Source organism: Protopterus annectens, chromosome 7.part0 (genome assembly GCF_019279795.1).
Source record: "Protopterus annectens isolate FY-2018-M chromosome 7.part0, PAN1.0, whole genome shotgun sequence".
NCBI lineage: Eukaryota > Metazoa > Chordata > Ceratodontiformes > Protopteridae > Protopterus > Protopterus annectens.
Genome location: NC_056739.1, coordinates 509,084,680 through 509,112,193, shown reverse-complemented (window position 1 = coordinate 509,112,193; position 27,514 = coordinate 509,084,680). Strand labels below are relative to the sequence as shown.

General features: G+C 36.9%; 1 protein-coding gene across 1 annotated transcript in view; it reads right to left on the bottom strand.

Annotated features, from left to right (window-relative positions):
- Nucleotides 1–27,514, bottom strand: part of LOC122806571 (transmembrane domain-containing protein TMIGD3-like) — a 270,705-nt gene that overhangs the window by 130,390 nt on the left and 112,801 nt on the right. Inside the window, exons 3-4 of the mRNA XM_044077108.1 lie at nt 5,443–5,464; nt 2,297–2,400 (exon numbers count right to left, since the gene is read on the bottom strand). Coding sequence (XP_043933043.1) covers nt 2,297–2,400; nt 5,443–5,464 — 126 coding nt within the window. The remainder of the gene's footprint in view (nt 1–2,296; nt 2,401–5,442; nt 5,465–27,514) is intronic.

Genomic DNA, 27,514 nt, shown 5'->3' with positions numbered 1-27,514 from the left:
CTGATTGGGAGAATGAATTCATTACCAACTGTGCATTCTCCAGCCACATCACCTTCTATGTAAGATTTTTGGACGACATATTCATTCTGTGGAAGGGACCCAATGAGATAATACCACAATTTATTGAATACATCAACGAAACTACCAATTTTTTGAAATTTACCTATGAAACAAATAACTCAGGTATTTCATATTTGGATGTATTCATAGGCTCCAATGAGGAAGGATTTACATCTAAGATACATAGAAAAAGCACATTCTCTAATGATTATCTATTTTTTGGAAGTGAACATCCACCACACATTTTTAAAAATATTATGAAGGGACAGTGCATTAGATGTGCTAGAATGTCATCAACTAGAGAATTCATGGAAGGAGAAATGGTTCTGTTAGCAGATTTATTTGAAAGGAGAGGATATCCTAGCAACATGATTAGTGACACCATTGAATTTGTCAAATCCCAATGGGGAATAAAATATAAACCACTGCTAGGTCTTGACAAAGAGATTAATGCTAATCTGCAGAAAGCAAATATGGGAAGAGTGTGTGTTCTGACCTACACTCCTCACAGTACCAAGATTAAGGACATTATAAAGAAATATTGGGACATTATCACAGTATCAGATGTCAACAAAAACATTTTGGGTGAGGAACCCAAGATAGTATACAAAACGGGTCCCAACATAAAACGATTACTGGAACATTCCAAGTTAGGGAAAGGTAGAAACAACAATAAAGACAAGGTTTTCACCAGAAAGTGCGGAAGATGCAAACAATGTACACATATAAACACCAACAGTGATATTGTTTTGAATGACATTAATCACAGCAAAATTTGGAGTATAGGAGGAAATTGCAGCACCAAGCACATAGTATATCTGGCTCTGTGTAAAAAATGTCCAGCCTATTATATAGGCAAAACAGAAAGAGAGTTAAAGAAACGTATTTATGAGCATTATTACAAAATTAGGAAAATGGATAGTAAAATGCCCTATATAGACACATCAAGGAATACGTGAGGGACACACATTCTCCTTTATGATAATAGATGAGGTGAAGGAAATTTTTGGAGGGATTGGAAAACAAGACTGGCCTGCAAAGAAAGCAAGTGGCAGATTTTAACAGATTCCACTAGGAATCCAGGTATTAACGATTTTATAAGTATAAAACCATTTTTAATTCTTGATATATAACATTTTTGGCTGCAATATTTGATGAAATGTAAGTACACATAGTGAATTTAATTTCTGTTTTAGTATTTTAATCACAATACCATACGAATAATTATTTTTAGTGATTTTTAAAATCAATATTTACAATTATATATACATTTGTATCTAATTTTGGTATGTATATACATAAATCATTTTGATTTATATTTTTTATATAGGTTCAACATTAGTTATGTTACAAATGGAGTACTGTTTCTTTAAAATGAGCAAAAAAATTTTTGGCGCCAAAAACTGTATTTAAATGAGTTAATTAAATGTTTTGCACTAGTTCTGATGAAGTCTGCGATGGTGCAGATGAAAGCGCTCAACTAGTGCTTATGGAATGCTATCGTTGTAATAAAGGATTTATTTTCAGTCTTTTGCTTCCTATGAGTTTGGAACTTCAGAGTTTGTTTATACAGCCATTGTGCTAGTGCCTCATTTGCTTCCTGCAAGTCTGGAACTATTGGGTTTGCAAAGGGAAGCTTCTTGTGTTTTTCTAACCACAAAGTATTGGATTGGGTTTACTCTACTACAAGCTAAACGGATAGTCAGGACTTCCTGAGCAACCAGGCCTTTGCTCTACAACATTTCATCAGCTTTTACAAACATTCAAAGGTACTTTTTTATGGTTTTTGTGGTCTCAACACACATACTGTTGTGAGTTGTATTCAAGTTACTTTGCATCATTTGGAAGAGTTATAGGAATGTATATGCCTGGGATATAAACAGATTTAGTCCTACTTAACTTTTGAACTGCCAAACATCAGTGTGTAACGGTCCTTTGTTACACTTTAGTTCAACATCTTGCCAATTCGTGACAGTGAGGTTTCCGTGGATTCAAAAGGAGTGTTTTTCATCTTTTTTTCGTTCTGTTTTTTCAGTGACACAACTCAAGTTACATATACCAGTGTCATTTTTTTGAACTTTCAGTAGCTATCCCAGCTACGGTCCACCACTAGTCTATCTGCAGGATCTGATTATACTTTATCAGTTGTTTGTTCTTGCACAATTTTATTAGTTGTCTTCAGAGGTATGACATAACATTTCAGTTGGAAACACAGTACAAACCATGAAGTACTTACCGGGTAATGTGTGTTGCTTAATTCTTCTTCTCATCATGATAGCCACAAACAGACCTAGCAACAACAATCCTCCAGCTATGCCAGTTCCTATAATAATACCTTCGCTGCAATTAAAATACAATTTAAATTACATATACCACCAGTAATTTCAGAATCAATTTGCATTAAGATATATACTTAATACTTCATTAATTCATTTTTTTCATTTATGTGTTAGTTGTGGTGCAACACAAATCTTTTTACAGCTATTCCAGATTCAGCCAAGAATAGTAAATAAAGTACAGATATAGGTTCATATGTGATAGTGATAGGTAAGTACTAGGCTAGCTGCTCTTGTGGGCCATTTTAAGGCTAGCCAATTTACCCTTCTAAGGTGAAAATCAAACCCTGCACCTTGTGGTAAACATCTTAACTATTATACCAACCCCCCAATCCCATAAAAAGTACACAACAGTGCTGAAACATCTGAAGATATGCAATGCATAATTTTTTTTTTTTGTTAGCTAGATGAAGAAAAGGGTGATATAGAAGTCAGAAAAGTTTTTCTGACTATGTGGTGTTCTAGGCAGCCCCCTTGGTCACCTTTGCAAAAGGCTGGCCATACCAATATTCCACAAGGTAACCAGACTCCACAAATGACACACACACACACACACACACACACACACACACACACACACACACACACACACACACACACACACACACACACACACACTAACTGGCTTTTAATGTCCATGTTATTACACTTATACTATGAGAAGCCTCTGCATCATTTCAATCTAGCCAGTCCCACAAGAGGTTATTCACACTGGCGTACTTACTAGCATATAGTGCCAAACTTGTTACAACATGCCTTTGTACCACATCAAAGTAGCCAACCTCACAGAGGGCCATCAACAGTCAAAAATCAGCCACAACCTCAGTCTCTCACGTTCACACAAACATATACAAATTCACACACAATAGCATGCATAACATGCAGCAGCACATACAGCAATATGTCACCATACAAACCCACTCAGAGCCACAATCACAAACACATGCAAACACAGACACAAAGACACAAAGAGTTGCACACTCAGACATACATTGTCATTCAAGTCAGACACAATTTTACCCATATTTATAGGCATACAAATACACAAGAGACAGAAATGCAAGGCAGGTAGATTAAATGAAAAAGTGATTGTACACTGGCAGTCACTGGTGTGAAATGCAACAAGAAAGAAAAAAATGTTGCTCAGTACCAAAGGACCACAGCTCTCAATATGTCCTCTCCAAACTGTGGAACATTACTCTTCATAATGTGAAATAAATGGGCAAAATGTGGAAGACGTACTAACAACTTTGGCTAGGAAGCTCACAACTTGGTTAATAACTTTTTAAAATACCTAACCAAAAGTTATTTTGATTAATTAATATGATTCAGTATTCACCATAGATATTTGTTAAAGAAATTCTTATCACTAAATGTAAGGCAGGCTCTTTCAATAACAATATAAATAAAGAACGGTAAGGAACACAATATTCAAAATGAGGAATGGGTCTCATAATGAGGTACAGTTCATAGGTTCATAAGTAGGTACTAGGCTATCGGCCCAAGGGCCTAAGTAAGCCTAGCCAACAAGGTTCCCTGGCTTATGCCACCCAAGAAAGTTATTTTTCTGTGCCCCTGTCAAGCAGAGCCACAGAAGTGATCCCTGGGGTGTATTTCCTATTTCCCATCCACTCATCAAGATTTTTCTTGAAGAGTACTAATGAGGAACTTTGCTTGACATAGATGGGTAGCTTGTTCCAGAGTATGGGAAGTTTCTGGGGCAGGAATCTATTCCTCCAGCATGTTCTGTTTATTGTGGTGACAAGGTTTAGGTCCCTAGAGCATGTAGCTCGGAGGGAGTGGAATTTCTTTAGGTATAGCATGTCCAACAGCTCTGGGTTTGACATAGCTTTATATGTTAGGCAGAGATCACCTTGGAGTAGGCTATATACTACGGAGTAAAGATGGAGTTTTTTGAGGTGGTCAGTGTAGGGCATCTGTTTGAGGCCAGTAATCCTCTTTGTGAGGTACTTCTGTAGCCTTTCCAACTGCTGCAGATGTCTTGTGAGGTACATTCCAAAAGGGGCATTGTACTCTATAATGGGTCTAATGAGTGTCGAGTAGAGGGGAACAATTACCTCTTTTTTCCTGGATGAGAACCCTTTTGTGATGAGGTGTGCCACGTAGAAGGATTCCCTGACTACTGTGGCGATGTGATTATCAAAAGAGAAACTACTGTCTACCTGGGTCCCAAGGTCTCTTATCACACATTTGGCATTAAGTAGACTGCCACCTATGTGGTAGTTTATGGGTACATAGTTTTTAACAAAGGGGATGACAATGCACTTTTTGGCATTAAGCTTAAGGCCATGGCTCTGACACCAGGGATCTGTCTCAGTGAGGCCCTTCTGTAGGATGTCCACATCATTTGGGAACTCGACTATGGCTCCTAGTTTGCAGTCATCTGCAAACTTCATTAGCCAAAAGCCTTCTGTGTTTGCCTGTACTTCAGAGAAGTAGATACCAAACAGGAGCGGTCCCAGGACTGAACCCTGTGGTACTCCACTTATCACTGGTTTGAAGTCAGATTTGGAGTCTGCAACTTTTACAGTGTGGGTTCTGTCAGTGAGAGGTATGCAAAGGATAACTGCTACACATATCCCTTTCACACTTTTCAACTTCTTTGCTCAAGAATGCTGAACAAAGCCAAAAATAATGGGGAACCAGCGGTTCCAAATCAGGGATACCTTTAATATATGTCTAATTCACTTAAAAAGTTAATAAAAATGACATGTTCTACATTATTGCAATGGCATCAGTGATACAGGAAAGCACATTTTTGAAACATTGAAATTGATTTTTCTTTGTTTCTTGTATCTTTGTCTCTTGCATTACTTTTATTTACTATGCTGACAACAGGCATCAGGTTTCTCGAAGTCCTCTGCTGGACTTCATTCGATAGTAAGTAAAGAAGCCCTTGGGCTGAAAAATAATCTGCACTGGGAATGGCAATAACTTTGTTTCATAAAACAATATTCTAATAATATAAGTAAGTCAGTAAAGTGCTAGACTACATTATACAATCAGGGAGGCATGAAATTCTTACCTGTGTGAGTCCTCTGATGTTTCTGGAGATACAATAAAAAATAAATATATAAATAAAAGAATGTAATATGTTGCTTGACGCATTATAAAGCAGTAAAACAAACAGCCCATGTGTTCATAATAAACAGACATTTAGTATCTTTTATTTCTGCTTAGAATAAATGCATGACCTTACTTAAGGTCTATAGCATAATACCACATCCATCAAGACATGATGCAAAACACTTGAACATAATTTTTTTTATTAATTTGTTGCCTGGGAAAGTGGACTGCTGCAAATAGAATCTTCAGCCATGACCCAGTAACACAGATCACAGGACTCTCAAAAAATTCCTAACACAAACGTGAAAAGTGACAGTTTATCAGATGTCAAAAAATGCAATTCAGAGTCAAGTTTAGCCAAAATGAGGAGGATTCATGATCAGCTAATTTGCATGTCTCTAAATCAGGTGTAATTGCTACCAGTGCTAATCAGTACTTTTCTGTGGTACTTGCATCGTACTGTCACAGACTTCCCACTCATTCACTCTCCCACACACAAGAAGACATTCACTCACACACACACACACACACACACACACACACACACACACACACACACACACACACATTCATTCAACATAGATAATTGGATGGATGACCCAAATACATCCCCAGTTTCATCCCACTCACCCTCAAAAAAGTGCTAGCGAGTAGCAGACATTGTAAAGGAGAAACTACATGTGATCTAACTAGTCAATTGCCTAGCAGTGACCTATGAACATATAAGAATAGAACAAGGGATACTACTTGATCAAACCATAACTTTTTCAACTATTGATGAGGGCTGTAAACAAGGGAAGAAAGTGATGATATTTTAGGTTATGAACATAAAGTGTTATGGAAAAAGGTAACACAGGTGCTCAGGAAAAATGTGTAGCAGTGAAATGAAGAGAAAACCAATTTGCCTTGCTGGGTAATGATCAGTGATGTTTGTGAAATTAAGGTTTTGAAAGAAAGCAGTAAACTTTTAGGGTATACATATTCCTGAACAATACGAAGAGGCTGATAAAGAATATTGTATGTTTAGTCTGAAGAAGGAAAGTGTCTTTAACCCTTTTGCAATATATGGAGTTTGCTAATTATACTCTGCTGTTTGGAAAAAGACAGATGAGTTAAGCACTAAAGTGTTAAGCACCCCTCGCTGAAGTTGTTAATGTCAGGTCCCACACTAGGCAGTAAAATATGCAATTGACAACAGCAGAATAAAATATTTGTTTCTGTCTGCTGTCCCTGTAACATGTCCCTTTCTTCCTATTCTAAACATTGAAAGTTACTAAAATGAGAGGATTTGCCTCATTTTCTGAAGGATACAAAGTCTTAAACCAAAATGTATGCCATTATTTAGTGTCATCAGTCCTCAGTAACTTGCCTGATAATAACAGACTTTATGAGAAACGCACAACATATGAGGCAAAAATCTGGACATTCTGCAAAAATCCATTGAGTTGAGAGGCATGAAAGCTGAGTGTAAACATAAGGGTCAGTGTTACACTACCTTTCTGAAGGCGTTTGCTAAGACGTTTTGGCTCTGAAAGCTGGTAAAACTCTTGGCATTTTTTTTTTACTGTAACTAGTAGTACATGGATAAAGCTCCATGCACTTCAAAATTTATGAGCAGTTCACCAATGCTATTATGTGTTCTTGACATGGATGCCAAGATTCTCCTCTTGAGCTTCGCGCTCAAGGTCACTTTGTTGGCATCTTGGCATCCATGTCGAGAACATATAATAACATGGTTAGCACTAGTGAACTGCTCATAACTCTTTATACTATAGGCCCCACACACAGCACTGTCACAAAGACATGGTATCACTGATCCTGAATGTATTTAACATTGATCCTGTCCAGAGAGTTCAGAAATGTATATTTAAACATATATTTAGTGTGTATGGGGGAAAAAAACTGCTAGCCAGTTTAAGAAATCATTGTTTTACAGGCAACATATAAATACACATTATGTCTGGAGATGTCAGCAAGTTTTTGTTACAGGTTGTGCTACATACAGAGAATGCAGTCTCATAAGACAGATAAGAACACATTCAATATTCTGAATGTTACAGGCATAATATATATGGTAAAAGTTCACTTGGTTGAACACTCATTTGATTAACAAAGTGAAGTGTAGTGATGTTTCTGTCACCAGGAGTTTTTGAGAACATCCGTTTCAGTGACTGCGGGTATGGTTGACTAAGACAAGTGGACTTTTGTATCCTGGTTGTTTGTGTTTGAGTATGTGCATGTTAGGGTAAGAAATGGGGATAGGAAAGGGGACAAATTTAGTGTATGTGTTTTAGGGTTAGTTAAGGGGACAGGTGTAGTATATGTGCAAATAGGTCTGTGTTTTAGAGTTATGGTAAGGATTAGGTAAGAGGATAGATTTATTGCTGTGCTTATTTGTGTGTGTGTGTGTGTGTGGGGGGGGGGTGTCCATGCTGTTTTGTGCAGTGCTATTGTTATATTTTTTTTAAAGTTAAGTTGCATGGTCAGGGCTAAGGCAGAGTTAGGCTTAGTACATATTGGTAAACTGGACCGTGGGGGGTGGGGGTATATATCTAAGTAAGTCATATCTGGCAAAAATTTTCACCATTGTCCCAACAATTTTCACCATTCAAGGAACGTTATCATTTTCTATTTTTGCTTTTACTTGAATATAATTGCATTTATTTAATGATTTATTTTCTGACTAATTGAAAGACTGATTATCCTGAATTTATGTATTCAAACCTACAACAAACTACAGAAAACACCTATGTACTACAAACAGTTCCATCAATTTCATTATCAAAAGGCAAAAGGTCACAAGACCTGCAATAAAGAAGTAACTGGACAGCTGCTCAGCCTACAGTAAATAGAAATACAAGCTTACTACACTTAATAAACATAGTTTTGAGCTATGCATTTTAAAATCAGAAAGCCCATTTTACATTAATGGGACATAATTACAAATATAAGTACATATGTATATATATATATATATATATATATATATATATATATATATATATATGTGTGTGTGTGTGTGTGTGTGTGTGTGTGTGTGTGTGTGTGTGTGTGCGTGCTTGTGTGCGTGTGTAGATCATAATGATCAGCCCCCTTTTCCCAATTTCACTATTGGGTTGGGGTGTCATGGTAACTTTCACAATCTCTCTTGATTCACTGCAACTCTCCTACCTTCAACAGTAATGCCTGACTGTTGCAAGTCTTTTATCATGCATGTCTGTTTAAGTGATACATATCAATGATTTCTTGATCTAAGAGTTGGCTAGCTGTCTGTCTAGCTGGCTGTCTTCTGGAGCACACAGCAAGTTCCTTCTCCATAGCTTGCAGAACTGCAGCCTGTTGCAGTTCATTCATTACACGTGATATTTTTTTTTCAGTGTGGTTATGGATTCCATAGGATTCTTTGGGAATAGCTTTCTTTCCTTGCCTTGCAGTCTGGCATTCATCAAGGATTTCAGAAACAGAGTTGGTGTTGCATTTTGTTGCATTTAGGTTGCATTGGGTGCACATGATGTGTTTTGGAATTCAACACTGAAACTGAGAAGTATCGCAATTCTGAGAAAACAGCAAGAGAAAAAACAGTTTCAAGACAAAATGGGCATTGGCTACTGAAGGTACTTTAGGTTGATCAGGGTGGTTAGAGCAGCTAACCTAAACAATATAAGCAATGGGAAGGGATAGGGCTAATGACAGTGAAAGCTGGGGGGGGGGTGTTGAATAAAATAAAGAGTAAAAGAATCCTAGGGAAATATGAAAGGAGGATAATATGTACATGTACTTCAGGAAGCAAAGTTAAATGTGTGGGAACAAATTCTGCATTGGTGGCAGACATGCATAAAGCCCTTATTACAGTCCATACCACCTTAGTTTGAATAATGGCATAAGTGTTCAGTGATGCAGATATAAAGACTAGGCATGCCCATTCTGGTAAAAGAAAGTCCTCAGAATCTAGTTTTGATAGAACAGTCTCTGTTATCTAGCCTGGCACTTAGATAGTCTAAAGTTCCTGGGCCAGCTATAATTCTTATAACTGGATAATATAAAGAAGTAATCTCCATGGGGAGTCTTGCAGAAACCCTGCTTTTTGGGGGAATAGCATTAGTATTCAGTTCTAAAGAAGTTCTTATTTATTTATTATGCACTGGATGACCCTGTTGTTTTAACAACTTAATGAACTTTATATTGGACTTTCATTTGTTATAAAGGGGTTTCATAGGAGAGCAGAAGACAGAATGGTGTGTGTGGGGTAGATATTGGTTCCAGATTGGTGGTTTGAAATACACCTCCTTTGAATAAAACTGAGAGTGGACCAATGGTGAGGGTTCTTTCTGATCCTCACCTTCCCAAATTGTAACAGATGCATTTACATGGTAGGTTTAAAGCTTAAGATTTTAAAATCACAGATCAAATCAAGAATGATTGTTCAATCTTCTATATAAAACTAAGACACAGAAATAAAATGGGTTAATAAAACATTTAAAAACATTTGGGTAATGCACTCACAAATGTTTCTTTAACAAATCCATGAGATACCCAAGTGATGGTTCCATTTTTTTTAAAAGCAGCCCTTCCCCCTATGAAGTGATGATCAAATATAGAAGAAAGAACATAAAACAAAAAGCCTAAGCATTTAGTCGCAGCAATGCAGCAGAAACTATAGTTGAATGTGTTCATAGGTTCATAGGTGGGTACTAGGCTATTAGCCCCAGGGCCTATATAAGCCTAGCCAAAAAGGTACCCTGGCTTTCGCCACCCAAGAAAATTATTTTCCTGTGCCCCTGTCGAGCAGAGCCACAGAAGTGATCCCTGGGGTGAATTTCTTATTTCTAATCCAATCATCAAAATTTTTCTTAAAGAGTGTTAATAAGGAGCTCTGTTTGACATAGATAGGAAATCTGTTCCAGAGTATGGGAAGTCTCTGGGGCAGGAATCTATCCCTCCAGCATGTTCTGTTTATTGTGGTGACAAGGTTTATGTCCCTAGAGCATGTAGCTTGGAGGGATTGGGATTTCTTTAAGTGGAGCATGTCCAACAGCTCTGGGTTTGATATAGCTTTGTATGTTAGGCAGAGATTGCCTTTGAGTAGGCGATATGAGACGGAGTAAAGCTGGAGTTTTTTGAGATAGTCTGCTTAGGGCATCTGTTTAAGGCCAGTAATCCTCTTTGTGAGGTATTTCTGTGACCTTTCCAGTTGTTGTAGATGTCTTGTGAGGTACATACCAAAAGAGGCGTTGTACTCTATAATGGGTCTAATGAGTGATGAGTAGAGGGGAACAATGACCTCTTTTTTTCTAGATGAGAAACCTTTTGTGATGAGGTGAGCCATGTAGAATGATTTCCTGACCACTGTGGTGATGTGATTATCAAAGGAGAGATTACTGTCCACCTGTGTCCCAAGGTCTCTTATCACACCTTCCGCTTTAAGTAGGCTACCACTTATGTGGTAGTTCATGGGTACAGAGTTTTTACCAAAGGGAATGAGAATACACTTTTTGGCACTGAGCTTCAAGCCATGGCTTTAACACCCGGCATCTGTCTTAGTGAGGTCCTTTTGTAGTATGTTCACATTGTTAGGAGTTTCAATTATGGCTCCAAGTTTGCAGTCATCTGCAAACTTTGTTAGCCAAAGACCTTCTGTGTTAGCCTGTACTTCAGAGAAGTAGATAACAAACAGGAGAGGACCCAGGACTGAACCCTGTGGTACACCACTTGTCACTGGTCTAAAGTCGGATTTGGAGTCTGCTATTTTCACAGTGTGGGTTCTGTCCATGAGCCAGTTGATAACCCATCTTGTGACATAGGGATTTATGCCTATTTTATTGAGCTTATCCATAATTCCAAAGTGGGGATGGTGTTGAAAGCCTTGGCGAGATCTAGATAAGCTGTGTGAACCACCTTACCTTCATCTATGGCTTTGGTGACTGCTTCAAAGGACTCAGTCAGGTTTAGGAGACATGATCTGCCTTTTACAAAACTGAACTGGGTAGGGTCCAGAGTTTGGAGATTACCAATGTCTTTGTTTATGAGTTCCATGATGATACATTCCATGGCCTTGCAGACCAGGCTCGTCAGGCTAATGGGGCAGTATTTCCCGGGGTCCATCATGGCTCCTTCTTTGTGGAGTGGGATAGCCATCATGGTGTGCCATTCAGTGGGCACAAAGCCTGAGGTGAGGCTATGATTGAACATGGTACTTAGGTAGGGTGCCAGTTCATTCTGTAGCTCGGGTAGAATGCAGGCTGGGATATTGTCAGGTCCCATGGATGCTGTGTTCTTGGCTTTGGAGAGTGTGTTTTTACCTGTGGAGCCATGATTACAGAAACTTTGCATTCTTCCAGTATAGAGATGGGCCCTCTAGGGGGGTGAGAGGGGGGTAAAGTTAGCACTGAACCTATCTGCCAGGATGTTGGCAATATCAGTTGGTTCTGTATATTTAGTGCCATTGTGCTGTAACTCAGAGCAGATCTGAGTGTTGCCATTGAGATTCGTGACATAGCTATAGAATGCTTTGTGGTTGTCTTTAGAGTTAGTGGCAATTTTGTTTTCGTAACTAGCTTTGGAGGATATTATGCGGGATCTCAGCTTCTTACTGAGGTTGACCAGGGAGTTCCTCCAGTCATGGGATTTTACTTTTTTTTGCAACAGTTTCTTTCTTCTGTTGTAGCATTTGTTTATGGCAGAGGACCACCAGATTGGCTTCCTTTTTTTGGAGGATAGCATCTTGGTTCAATTAGGAATAGCATGATCCATGCACTCGTGTAAGTGCTTATAAAGTGCATTTGTGTAGGATTCAGCAGTCGTACCTCTATTGTCCATTTGCATGGGTGTCATGAAGTTTGCCACTTCTGTCTTAAGAAGTGTGAATTTGGCTTTGGAGAAGTTTTTTACGGTGATTTCCCTAATTGTGGGTGGGGGCGGGATGTGGATGCCTAGGGTGATTAGCTTGTGGTCGGATCTGACCAACGAGGAATTGACCTCTGGTGTGTAACAACAGTTGTCCATGCTGGTGTGAATAAGTTGATCCAAGGCATTGGAATTTATGAATTCCAGAAAACGTTGAACAAAAGAGTTGTACATGAGTAGTTTTCCCAGTTAATAGATTCATAGGTTCATAGGTTGGTACTAGGCTATTGGCCCTAGGGCCTAGGGCCTATACAAGCCTAGCCATAACAATTCCCTGGCTATTTCTTCCCACACTATTTACTTTCCCGGACCCCTGTCTAGCAGGGTGACTGACGTGATCCTCAGGGTGAATTTCCTTTCTCTCATCGAATCATCTAGGTTCCTTTTGAAGAGCACCAAAGAGGCGCTCTGCTTGACATGTATGGGCAGTCTATTCCAGAGTCTGGGGAGTCTCTGGGTCAGGAAGCTATCCCTCCAGCATGTTTTGTTTATTGTGATGACAAGATTTAGGTCCCTGGAGCATGTGGCTCTGAAGGATTGGGATTTCTTTAAGTGTAGCATGTCCAACAGCTCTGGGTTTGACATGGCCTTGTATGTTAAGCAGAGATCACCTCAGAATAGACAATATGCAACAGAGTATAGCTGGAGTTTTTTTAAGGCGGTCAGCATAGGGCATCTGTTTAGGCCTGTGATTCTTTTAGTGAGGTATTTCTGCAGCATTTCCAGTTGTTGCAGATGCCTTGAGAGGTACATACCATATGAGGTGTTGTATTCTATAATGGGTCTAATGAGGGATGAGTACAGTGGGACAATGACCTCCTTTTTTCTGGATGAAAAGCCCTTAGTGATGAGGTGTGCCACATAGAAGGATTTCCTGACGTGATGATGTGGTTATTGAAGGTGAGACCACTGTCCACCTGTGTCCCTAAGTCTCTTATCACACTTTCAGTGTTTAGTGTACTGCCACCTATGTGATAATTCATGGGTATATGTTTTTTCTCAAAGGGGATAACTATACATTTCTTGGCATTGAGCTTGAGCCCATGGCTCTGGCAACAAGCATCTGTTTCTGTCGGGCCCTTTTGTAGAGTATCCACATCATTTGGGGATTCAATAATGGCTCCCAGTTTGCAGTCATCTGCGAACTTTGTTAGCCAGAGTCCCTTAGTGTTGGCCTGCACTTCAGAGAAGTAGATGCCAAACAAGAGAGGTCCCAGGACTGAACCCTGAGGTACTCCACTTATCACTTGTCTGGAGCTAGATTTGGAGTCAGCTACTTTTACAGTGTGGGTTCTGTCAGTAAGCCAGTTGGCAACCCATTGAGTGACATAGGGATTAATGCACAGCTTAGTAAGTTTATCTATGATTCCAGAGTGGGGGATGGTGTCAAAGGCCTTGGCATGGTCCAGATAGGGTGTGTGGACTGCCTTACCCTAGTCCACGGCTCTGGAGACTGATTTGAAGAAGTCAATAAGGTTCAGGAGACAAGATTGTCCCTTCATGAACCCAATCTGGGTGGGGTCCAGTGTTTTAAGGTCGCCAATGTCTTTGTTTATACGTTCCATGATAATATGTTCCATGGCCTTGCAGATCAGACTCGTCAGACTGAAGGGGCAGTAGTTCCCGGGATCCAAGGTGGATCCCCCCCTTGTGGAGTGGGATAACTGTAACTGTGCGCCACTCAGTGGGCACGAAGCCTGAGGTGAGGATATGATTAAACATGACAATTAGGTGAGGTGCCAGTTCATTTTGTAGTAGTGGTGGGGTAGTTGAAATCACCCAATCTTAGGGTGTTGGGTTGTATCTTAATACTTTCCAGTGTATCAAGAAATGAGGAGTGGGAATACTGGGGCATAGTGGGGGGTCTGCAGCAAGCTACAATTTGGATTGCAGTCTTGCCCAGAGTTAGTTGCACTTGGATAATCTCGGATGCATTATGCTGTGCAACTAGCCTGGAGGTCTGGATATCCTTAATGAATATGGATACGCCTCCACCTTTAGTGCTTTGTTCCGGGTTAGGTGGCCGAAAGGTGTGGTATGAATTATAGCCTGGTAATGCAGGGGTGCTCTCTGGAGCTTTCAACCAGGTCTCTATCACTGCACATATGTCGATGTTCTCCATTTTAAGGAGTGCCTCGAGTGAGCGCATTTTGAGGTTTAGACTTCTAGCTTTGAGTAGCTTTACCCTCAGATTTTGCTTGCTTGTGCCTGTTATGGTGGTGAATTTGTCATTTGAACCTTGCCTATAAAAGGCACTATAGGGGTGGCAAGAGCCTTTGCCAGTATCCGGAATCCCAAGGGCAACAGGTACAGGCCATCTCTAGCAAAGCATTGTGGTCTGTCGATCATGTCATCCCAGGCAGACAAATACTAGATCCCCTTAGAATGATGCCAGAAGCTTAGCCAATTGTTGAAGTCAATCATTTTGTCCTTGTACTGTGGTATCATTATGGGTGATGGCAGGATGCTACTCAGGGCTGGGGTCATACCTGCCTGGGCTACAAGATCAGAGAGCTCCTCCATGTCTCTTTTCATGTAGTCCAGGGAGGTACGTCTCAGGTCATTCACAACAACATGGACAATGACAGTGTCATATTTGTACTTGTTGTGGAGTGACCTGAGTGTGTGCGTTATGTGGTGGATCCTGGCACCTGACAGGCAGCTGACAGTAACTTTTTCATTGTTTAGCCTGGTGAGTGGAACATCAGTGTGCCTGACTATAGAGTCACCTATGACTAGAGTGTTGGGTACGTTGTTATGCCTTATGGGCTGTGGTTGAGTGGCACACTGAGTTTGTGGGCTATGTGTCATTTGGGTTGTGTTGGGGGATGGAGTTTGCTTGCGTTTCTACTTTGGAGGTCCCTGATGTTTGGGCAGGTTTTTATTGAGAGCCTCTGCGAATGTGGGTGTGTGTTTTGTGTTTTTATGTGTGTGTTTAGGTGGTGTATGTTTTGAGGAACTATGTGATGAGTGTGGTGTGGTGCAAGTGTTTACCTTCTCCTCTTGACTGTCTAGTCCAGTCTTGGGTGAAGAGAGCTTTGCTTCCAGTTTGGCTATATAAGTGCATCTCTCACAGGTTGTAGTGTTGGATGGTAGGAGGAGAGGGTTGTCTGTGTACATGAGGCAATTGCTGCATTGTCCCAAGATGCCCAGATTCATCAAGTGGACAGGAGAAATCACCGGGAGCTGACCCTTAGACATGCTTGGATAGATGCTTATTTATTAAGTATTAAAAACGGCTTTCCTCTAGACAAGTGCAGAAAGTTGAGTGCTGTAGTAATTTGCAGCTTATTTAGTGCTTACGAGTTCTGAACAAGTGCTGAGTTCAAAGAAACAGATTTGAGTACTGAAACTAGAAAAATGGCTAGTTCTAAGAAACAAAATTAAGCTAGAAGGCTTCCCTCCAACACAGAAAGGCTTGGGGGCTCAGAAGCCTGCAAACAGTCTAGACCACTTACAGGAAAGGCAGGAAACAAGCTTAATTTTTTTTTTTTTTTTATGGTTAAAAATCCATAGTAGTATAAAACATAACTACAGATTTCTGAGAACCTTGCTTTTCCCTGTATTTAGATTCCAGAATAGAAGAGATTGGACAGAGACCTTTTTTATGCTTCAGTTTCAGGGTAGTCAAAGCCCTTTTCATGTGTAAATACTTAGACTATAACAAACTTTCTTCTGAAGCAACTCACAAAAAAAATTGGAAGGTAATCCTAAGTTTATATTTAAAGGACATTAAGGACTTTACTAAAAACATTCAAAATGTAAATCTTTATACAAACTGTGATGTCCCAGAGGTGATGTGAGACCCAACTTCACAGGTAAGTTCCCCTAAAACCCTTGAAGTTCCGTTTTGTTTTGATTTTGTTTTTTGTGTAGCTCCCAGCATTATTGTGGTTAGAAGATTTTTATCTTTTAAATTTTTACATTTTTGTTTTATTAGTAATTGTAGCATATATATTTATTTTTATATTTTTATTATGCAGTAGTTTTGCCAACCATAGTTTCAAAGTTCCTTAGGGATGTTTTATTCCCACTTCAAGGACATCACAAGTATGTATTATATAAGTATTTAATATTAGCTACAGACAAATACGTACAGTTACATATAAACACTCAAACAGATATAAAAGAAGGCTGAGACACAGGCACACACAAATCTGCCAGCAATTCTTGTGACTTTCTTGATCATTTGAACCACAGAGATTTCATAATGATCAAATTAATAAAAAGAGTGCATAGCATTACAACTCCCCTCACACCTTGGAACTATCCCTGATTTAGCAGAAGGTCCCTGATTTTTTCCTCACATTTTTTCATCTGCACAGCAAAAAAAAAGTTTGATTTTTTTTTTTCTTAGCAAATCATCTTTTTCCTGAATTGTAAAAATATGGTAACCAAAGTAAACAACCAAAAGGAATAATGCTCTGCCAGACCTTCTCTATTAAATTCTATACATTTTTGAAGATTTCAGTCAATAAAGTCAGATGTTATTTTTTCATATTTTTTGTTGTTCAGAAAAGCCACATTGATGTCAAACATCTTGTCCTGTTACATTTTAAGTGACTTATATTTAAAAATTATCTTTGATTGTTCCTGATTTTTGTGTATCTGTTTCTGAATTACTGTTACTTTATACAGAATTCTTGAGCAATAAAGTCTGTCTCTTTCTCTCTGTCTTACACACACACACACACACACACACACACACACACACACACACACACACACACACACCTAATTACAGTACTTTCTCTTTCTCTAAAAACAGCAGATTCCATTAGATGGGGAAGTAAAACATCAACTCCTTGTAACTGCTGCAGCTACTTTTGATGTTTGAGATTTTTTTTATTTTTATTTTTTTTACTTTTTTTGCTTATTTTATGCTCACTAAGTAGCTGCAATTAGCAAATCTAAGCAAGATGGAAGCTATGTTTTGTTTAGTCTGTGCTTCACGAAGGTTTAGTATGTTACCATGAAGTGGTGGGTTTGTTTTTTTACTAGGCTTTACCTGTACATCAATAACCTCTTGGAGATAATTCATTCTACAACAGGATATTGTTTAACGTTTATCCCATTTTCTAAGCAATGCTAAGCCCTTTGATCATGCTAAATATTAAATGTGGTCACTGCTGGCCACCATAAAGCAGCAGCTAAAGCAAAAACAGTTCTAAAAGCCATTAGACATTTTGCTCTGCCACACTTTTAAACAGAACAGCGTGGCTAAACAAAGTGTCTAACAGACTTTAAAGCCATTTGCTCCTCAGAGGACACTTCACTCATGCCCTTTATCTGTGTGGCAGTGCTAAGTGGCTATGAAAATTGTAAAACTCTTCACAGTCCACAATTTTTTTTTCTATGACCTGTAGTACATGGAGTAGGTTAAGCTATATACACTTCAAAGAATTATGATCAGGACTTTCAGAACTTAAATGTTGTAAACTCTCAAGCTGGATGAAAGGATCAGGAGCGGCCTTTGTAGGAGTGGCCTTAGGTCATCTGGTGCCCTAGGCAAAAGGACTCCATGGCTTCCCCCCACACCACCCAGTGCCTCTATCCTGGTCTATCTACACCAAATAAATACTGGAAAAGCTCCTCCACTACAGCGGCGCCCTAGACAGCTGCCTAGTTGGTCTATGCCTAAGGCCAGCCATGGAAAGGATTCACTTTTTGAGATTTGCTCCATTCCACTTTCAATTTACTTCTCAGCATCCATGCATCATACACATAATATGTTGGTTATGATCAGAGACCCTACCATAATCTTCTGCTTTCCATGTCATTTTATATGCATTGAAGGAATCCTGCCTTAAACAGAAATGCCTCATACTTTTTTCACATTGCTGATCACATATCTTTAATTACCTTAAGAGCAGTTCACCTTAATTAACATGTGGCACTAGCGAATGTTTGCATTTCAGTGCTATACTTTATGGCGGTGCATCTACCTGGGCTTCAGCTTTTGGGGAAGGAATAGACAGAATGTTCTTACCAGCAAAAAACTAAGACATACTTTCTAGGGGGCATGAGACAAATATATATATATATATATATATATATATATATATATAGATAGATAGCAGAAATGGGTTGCAGAAATGGATAATGAGATTCCTAACATGGCTGCTAACATGTGAGAAAAGGCTAGGTGACATGTCTGCTATAATTCAATTTATCTGCTAAAGGCTGAAGAAAAACAAAATATACAGAATTAAATAGACCATTGTGTCTTAGAAAACAAGAACATTTTGCTTTCTGGTCTGCAGGGAAAATTGCACTTGTAAGTGTCTTTCAACACTTACAGTGAATTAAATGAATTAAGTCTGTTGGCTTCTTTTGAAGTCTAGCAGGCAGCAAACAATACATATATGCTGTTCACATCATCAGTCCAAATACAGTCTTCTTCTTCATTCGGCTTTTCCCAGTTAGGGGTCACCACAGCAGAGCACCTGTTTGCTCATGATTGGTAGTGGAGTTTTTACAGTGTCGAGTTGCCAACCCGGCACCTAACCTTCCACAGAAGGCACACACACATGCACTCACACCTAGGGCCAATTTTAGAGTGTCCAATCCACCTACAGCATGTTTTTGGGATGAAACCGGATCACCTGGAGGAAACCCACACAAGCACAGGGAGGACATGCAGATATCGCACAGAAGACACCCCAGCTGATAATCGAACCGGAGAACCTCTCGCTGTGAGGCAGCAACGCTAACAGCTGCACCACCGTGGCGCCGAAAAAAAAAACACATTATGTTATTGAGAGAAGCATTGATCCAACCTCAATCATATCCATATTAAATGTCTTTACAAGTACTACATGTAAATAAATACAAAATTGGTTTACAATGAATTGATACAAATGAGAGGATGCATACACTTCTTATTAACTGAAAAGCATATTATTAAGATATACTCATATACTGAACATACTTTTGTTGTATTAGGGGGAATAAATTGTGATCTGTTAGTGAAATATAATACAGTGTATTGTTGGGGTAAAGCATTTGTGTCATAACAAGTGAATCTACTTTTGTTTCACAGAATTACAGTTTGCAAGGGTTGTACATCATATTGACATCACAAACTTTGCAGTGTCTTAGGTCAAATGTTATTTCTATATCTTTTTCTTTTACCTCTGCTATCTCAGTAGGCTCACCAGGGACACGCTTGCTTATGCCATCCCAGAGCACCAGCCTGGGTCAATTACCTTTTAGTTTCTATAACATAACAAATATCTTTGAGATGCAGCCTTCTCATTCGTAACTTATATTTCTTATTTCAGTCTCACTAGATCATTGAAATAAGATTATCATTTATCATTTCTTGCAGGCAGTATAGATCTGTTTTAACAAATGTAACCATTATGTAGCTGAAGGAGAATTGCAGTTATCACACATATTGACCTCTTTTTTTTCTTGCAAAATAAAGATGGAATCAAATAATATATATGTATTTTGTGTGTGTGTGTATTATCTCTGTACATGCCAACACATTTTTGTCTAGTGTATGTTGAAAGTATAAATTAAAATATTCTAAAAGAACCTAATGGAAAAGTGACATCATCACCAAATGCTGAAGGTCTTAAATTCAAGTCACGGTCAAAATTCATTATTTTCTTTTAACACTCAGTCAGCATTTAAAATGAAATACATAGGATATGTTTGTGTGCAGTCTGCCTGCACAGAATGAGAAACTTATCTTGTATGATATTAAAAATATCCTACATCACAGGATTGTAGTAATGGAATGTTCTATATAATTAATATAACCATATATGCTGCCAAAATAAAATAAAAATAATGTGAGTGCATAAACATGCTATTACATAAATTATTAGAAGATATAAAACAAAATCTCACATTTAATAATGTCCAATATATTAACAAAACATAATTTTAAATGTTATTGCTGGACTTCAAACCTTGAACAGTCATATCAGAATCTGTCAGTGTTAAGTATGCACTGCTGTTTTCAAAGATGGCCGCCATTCTGTAGACACTGCATATCTACAGCTCTTCAGATACTCGGAATAAAATTTAACCCTGAGGATATACTACAAGCTTTTCTACACTAATTGTTGGCTAAAATTAATCTAATACAACTAAATATCGCTTGAGAGGTGAAGGAACCGGAGGAAATTAAACAAATTAACAAGATTGGATCTGATTGACTGACTGACTCTGAACAGAGTATTAAACAAAGGAACTGTCTGAGTAGCAACCTTGGATATTTACCATTCAGTTATACAAGATCTGCTTTGCTCCACAGTGTCAAAAGAAGACAAAAGTATGGAAACAACAACAACAAAAACTAAACTATCAGAACTTCAGTCACCAGAAAAAGATTTAACAACAAAAAGGCAGAAGATTACAAAACAGCAGGAACTTTCAAAAGCTGGGATGAAAAATAAACCGGATCAACTGGCTAATATGGAAGATATTAAAACTGCTTTGTTACCCATCCAAGAAGCTTTGAAAGAACTATTAAACCAGGTACATTCTTTTGGTGCCACATGCAGTCAAATTCTCGAAAGGATGGATAAATCAGAAGCCAGAATATCTGAAAATGAGGACAGAATAACATTGCTTGCAAAAAAAACAGACATTCATGACCTGGATATTCAGTCTATGCAAAATAAAATTCTAGATTTGGAGGCACGATCCAGAAGGAACAATATAATTATCAGAGGAATTCCAGAATCTATCCAATACAATGATTTAACTTCAACCATGACACAAATACTTGAAATATTGTTCAATGAAATAGCTAAACAAATAGTTATAGAAAGAGCTCATAGAGCTCTCAGAGAAGCACAAGCCTCAAACATACCTAGACCAGTATACGTCAAAATACTCAACTACCAGGACGTAAACAAAATAATTTTAACTGTTAAAAAAATGGAGGTTATATTATGTGGCAGAATAATAAAGTTTCTATGGCCCAGGATTTACCATTGCAAATAAGGCAAGCTAGACAAGCATTATCTCCATACTGCACGTTCCTCATTGAAAAGAATATCAAATTTCAAATGAAATACCCTAACACATTAATTTTTACAGTCAATGGCTCCAAATACTCCATATCTACAAAAAAAAGAAGCTAAAGTTACCTTTTTGAAGATTTTTAAGTCCCTTCCAGCTTCGGAAGCTTGATCTGGCCATCCAGTCCGTTTGCAGCAACGTGGATGCTGGGATTCCATTCTTACTATGTCTCAAGGCTTTAAAATCCTTTGTTTGTTCTCTTTTCTTCACCAGGCCCCTTGGTAAATGTTTATTTAGTTTCTTTTTACAGCTCCAGCTCGTCCACGAAGATTTTCCGAACTTTTATGGCTCTTACAAACTGAGCCCCTTTGCGAAGCAACAGGAAGTCCTTTGGGTGCTGCTGAGGGTCCGCTTTCGAAGTGGCACATCCGGAAGTCCGTCCGTTTAATTGTTCCCCCGTCGCGAGCTCGAAGACAGGATTACAAGCTCAGGAAGTAGGAAAGTCTCTGTTGAGGAAGCGGAAGCTATTTGGACTGTAAAACGAGCATTCGTGGACATTTAAAGTATGTAACATGTTTTACTGGTTTAAAGGTAACTGTGAATTCATTCAGGTATGAGTACAAGTGAATTAATAATGTACTGGCTTAAAATGTGTTATTTAACTGATTGCTTAGAAGTCATTTAGTTTTACCATAGTTATTCTTTTTCCTTAGGTATATTATGCTGAATGTTGATGTGTTGATAACCTTGTAGTATATTTTATTATTTGTTTTTCCTGTATTACTGATGTGTTTTAATACTGCAAATGTTTAGATAATAAGGGGATTTAGTGTTGGGATAATTAGTAGATAAAGAGACCATGAGACATTACATTGTGGGCTCTCCAGGAATGTGAAGGTTATCTTGTTTATATACTGGCATGTGGTTCTGACTGTTTTGAGGACTGTATTACTCAGTCATCATTTCATAAATTTAACTATATTACCCAGTAAAGTGAAGTTAGAGTTTTATTTTATTCACCTTATTTGCTGACATTACAATTCTAGATAATTTAGGCTATATAAATAAAGTCAGACTTAATATTATACTTAAATGTTAAACATTTGCTTTCTCTGTAGTTCTTTTTCTCTCTTCTAACTAACAATACATATGGTGAATTATCTTTAATTTAATAATGTTACTGTTTAATAGGAGTAGTGTCACATATTTGATTATTTTAGATTCAAATATGGTTGTTAGATAACTTAATGAGATACAACTAATTAGTATAAGTAATAATATATGAGAACTATTAGTGAGGTATGATAGTAACTATAAGTGTAATGAAGACCATTTACTTGATAGGTTTAACTAAATAGTGTGTTCAAGAGCTGTGGATATTTATCAGTGTTTATTAGGGAATGTTTTGGTTAGACTTTGTAGAGTTAGATGTAGCTTTTATAGGTTTTTTGCATGTTTTTGATGTTATATTTTGTAAGATAAAGAATAGATATATAGTAAGGTTATTTACCCATAAAAGTTTTAATCGTGTAAAAAACCTATGTATGTCCTTGTCCAGGGGAATAGTGGATAGGCACTGGTTAGGGATGGGATGTCAAGATGGCTTCCAGACAATATATATTGTGCTATTATATTCGAATTTAGTACTGTTTCTCAATTTTAAAATATCCTTAAATGAATTAAAGATCTTAGTATGTGGATAATAGATTCATGGAATACTAAAGGGCTCCAGAACTTGAAAAAAAGGAAATTATTTTTTCATTTATTTCTCCAGTCAAAGGCATGTTTTATTTTATTACAAGAAACCCACTTGACCAATGACCAATGGGTTTTCCTTAAGGATAAGAAATGGATTAGAGAGGTGGTAGCTTTAGAAGGGACAACTAATAGTGCAGGAGTGGCTATTATTATTAAAAGTCAGTATCAAGAGAAAATTCTAGATTTTAAAATAGACAAAGAGGGAAGATGGTGTTATGTGATTCTCTCATCTACACTTTATGATAAACCTGTGGTACTTCTTAATATATATGCCCCATGTTACAATCAACAACTTTTCATAGCATCATTTTATTTTATCCTGAATCAATATAATACTTGTTATATAATAATAGGAGGTGATTGAAATACATACCAAGATCCCAAATTAGATAACTCAAGTTCACACAGGTCCTTTAATAATCAAGCAGTGATAGCATTAAAGGAACTTAAAACAGATTTTAAATTATATGACCCATTTAAATACACAAACAATCAAATAAATTCAAATAACTTTACATTTTATTCAAGTTGTCATAAAATGTGGTCTAGGATTGATTTTTACTAATTTCAGATGTACTAATTACTTTAGATCCCTGTGTATCTATACAAGCTCGACATTTATCGGATCATTCTAGAATCACATTAATTTTTAACAAAGACACAAGAAATAGTATGCGTCAAAGAGGTTATAATTGGTCTCTAAATCCGTATTTATTGAATAAAGAAGATATAACTAAAGAAGTTCAAGAGACCTTCAATCATCTACTAGTTAATCTCTCTAAACACCGGCATCCATCTGATATAGAATGGGCAATGACCAAAGAACAAATAAGAGGAATATTTCTTCAAAAGGCTACTTATTATAAGAAAATACAAACTAGAGACATACAAGAACTGGAAACTAAAATTAAGCTACTAGATCAGGATTTAATTGGGAACTATAGTAAACAAACTGAAACGGAGTTATTAAAGTGTCAAAAAGATCTTTTTTTACTACAAATAGTAAATTGTCATTTTATGAACAGAAAATACTGGTAAAATACACTAATCATATTCAGACCCCATCAAAAGCACTAGCTCGTATCATTAATCAATCGAAAATACCTTCTCAAATTTCTGAAATACAGTTTAATAATAAAAGATATACCAATACTGAAGACATTATGAATACCTTTGAATTAACATTCTCTCAAATCTATGGCAAGCATCAGGAATTATTTATAAATAAGAGTAATAACTATTTTCTGAAGAAGATTATTTTTCCGAAAATTGGTGATGAGTCTCATGAGAATTTAACAAAACCAATTTCCTCTGAGGAGATAACAGATACAATTAATAATTTGAAGCTACATAAAGCCCCAGGACCGGATGGTTTGACTACTGAATTTTACAAAACTTTTTGTGATATATTGGGTAAAATACTTCCACATGTATTTAACTATATAATTAATAATAAAATTAATGATCCACACTTTAATGCTTCGAAAACAATTCTTATACCTAAAGAGAATGCAGATCTTCAAAACCCGGATAACTATAGACCTATTTCACTTTTAAATATAGGCATGAAAATTATGACATCTATTTTAGCTAATAGATTGAAGAAGGTAATAAACCTAATAATATCTGATGAACAAGCTGGTTTTATAAATGGCAAACTACTGATAATACGTCATCACTTCATACACTTATGCCACTCATAGAAATCTTAATGTTTACACACTCATAATTGATGCTCAAAAAGCTTTCGACAGAGTCAATTTAAAATTTTTGTTTGATATTTTATCATATTTCAATATACCCCAAGACTTTATTTTAACATTAAAAAAGTTATATAATAATCCCTATACAACTTTATACATTAATAAAAATTTCTCAAAAAGAATACAAATTAAGAATGGTACCTGTCAAGGATGTCCGCTATCTCCTATATTATTCAATTTATACTTAGAACCACTATTTCTACATATAAAGCAAAACACTTATCATAATGCTCCAATAATATATGGTACGAAAATATCCATGGCTGCTTTTGCTGATGATCTTAATATTTACTGTACAACGCCTGTTTCAGATACCAAGAAAATACTAAAAGCAGTGGAAGATTTTGCAGAAATATCTAATTACAAAATAAATTAAAAAAAAAAACAATTTATTTCCTTTAAAGACGCCTACACCCTTTTCGCTTTTACCATTGGTAGGTCAGTTAAAATCCAAAGAAAAAATAAAATATTTGGGTATTGTTTTCTCAACAGATAATAGAGACTTTTATGCGAACAATGTTAAGCTAATTTGGGATCACATATTGTCTGATTTAAAAAGATGGAATAATCTGAAATTACCAATAATGGCAAAGGCTTCAATTATTAAAATGAATGTACTCCCCAGAATATTATATATTTTTCGAGCTACTCAAATCTCAATTTCTAGGAAATTCTTTAAACAGCTTCATACGGAATTAGGTAGATTTGTATGGGAACCTAGAAAAAGTAGACTATCTTATGATAAATTGATGACTCCAGAAAATAAGGGTGGTTTAGACTTACCGAATTTTGAAGCATATTATTTAATAATAAATGCTAATAGAATTCTAAGAGTGATTAACTTTGACATGTCCAGTACTAAATGGTCACCCAAGTGGTTGATTCTGAATTATAAACATGCTGTTAGATTGGGTATTAATTTTAAGGCATTACCTTTTTTAAATAAAGATACCTTTAAAGTGTACGCTTTGATGGAACATATTAGATTATATATAATATCAATACAAAACCTGTTAAAATCACTAAATCTCTTACAATATATGATGACTTTTCAACCATTTCACAAGAACCCGAATCTGAAAATCGGTCATCAATTGATAGATCTTAAAAAATTCCTACTTATAATTGATCTAACCATACTTGATTTATATCCTTATCTTGGTATCTCAATACACGACATGTTAAGAGAGATGAGCCTTCCTAACTCTTATTTAATTATAATGAGACAATTAAAGGATCTTTCAATAAGTTATTTTAGTAATTTCAAAATTAAAGAAGAAGACTTAACCATTTGTTTAAACTTATCACTACGAAAGGTACTGATCAAAGCAAAGCCCAAAGCACGAAAAATAATCCTTAACGTCGGTTTATTGTAAAAAAGCAACAAGCGTTTTCGCTACTCGTAAAAGAGAAGCTTCATCAGAGAAGTTCAAAAAGGGGCGCCAAAACCTTTTTGAACTTAAAAACAGTTAATACTATACGTCACTTCCTTCAAGTAAAGTAAAGCAGAACATTTAAAAGGGCAATGCCAAGTTGGAAAAACCTAAATTAATAATTGAATAATACATCAGCTAAAATAACAAAATTTATGTACATAAAAAGAAAAAAAAATATCAAAAATATTGATAAAGCTATACAAGCAGTAAAAAAATTAATTAACAAATATTAAAGCAATATTTTTGAAAATTATTAATACAACAATCCAATAAATTATTGAATCAACAAGCCAACGGCTTAATAATGAATTCAGAAAAGTTAAAGATATGAAAGACATATAAAAATTGAAGTTAAAAAATTTTATTGTTAGTGGAAGTAATCAACACTAGTGGAAAACAATTAAAACAAAAGAGAAGTGAAAACCAAAAACTAAACAAGGCATTCTCCATGAATACATCATCTCAGAAATGCCTTGAGTTTAAGGACAGGTGCAATATTACAATTCTCATTTAAACCCGGGTTGTTAAAGGCATCAAGTTTCAACTGCCATTCCAATTCACGGTTTTCAAGAACCAGTGAAATAGGACCACCTCTAATGGATACTGGTACATGATCAATACCCATAAATGTGAAACTATGCCCTGGGTTACATAAGACGTGCTTTGCCAATGCGTTTTCAGTTTTACCTTTTTAGATAGCGTAACAATGTTGGTAAACACGCTCCTTGAATTTTCTGTCGGTTTTTCCGACATAAAACGCAGGACAACAGACACAGAATGCAATATACACTATGGACTTTGTCTCACAGTTGATTTTGAATTTGATTTCAAATTTTTTTTCCCTAATAGAAAAGGTAGAACCAACACGGACAACACTACACCAATTGCACATTCCACAGGGAAGAGACCCTTTAAATCTATTAAAGGAATGAATATTAGAGTAAGAATTCCTCTGTAATAATTCCTTAATGTTCATTCCCCTTTTATATACCACATAGGGTCTAGTACCCAATTTTTCTAATAACAATGGATTGCTTTCAATGAAAAACCAGTTTTTCTGTATAATCCGCAAAATCTGGTTAGAATTACTGTTGAAAGTGGTTATGAAACTCAAAGAAGGGATGTTCAAAACTTGTGCAGCACTTAACTCAACTGTTCTACATGGGCTGCACGTCTCTTCTACGTTATT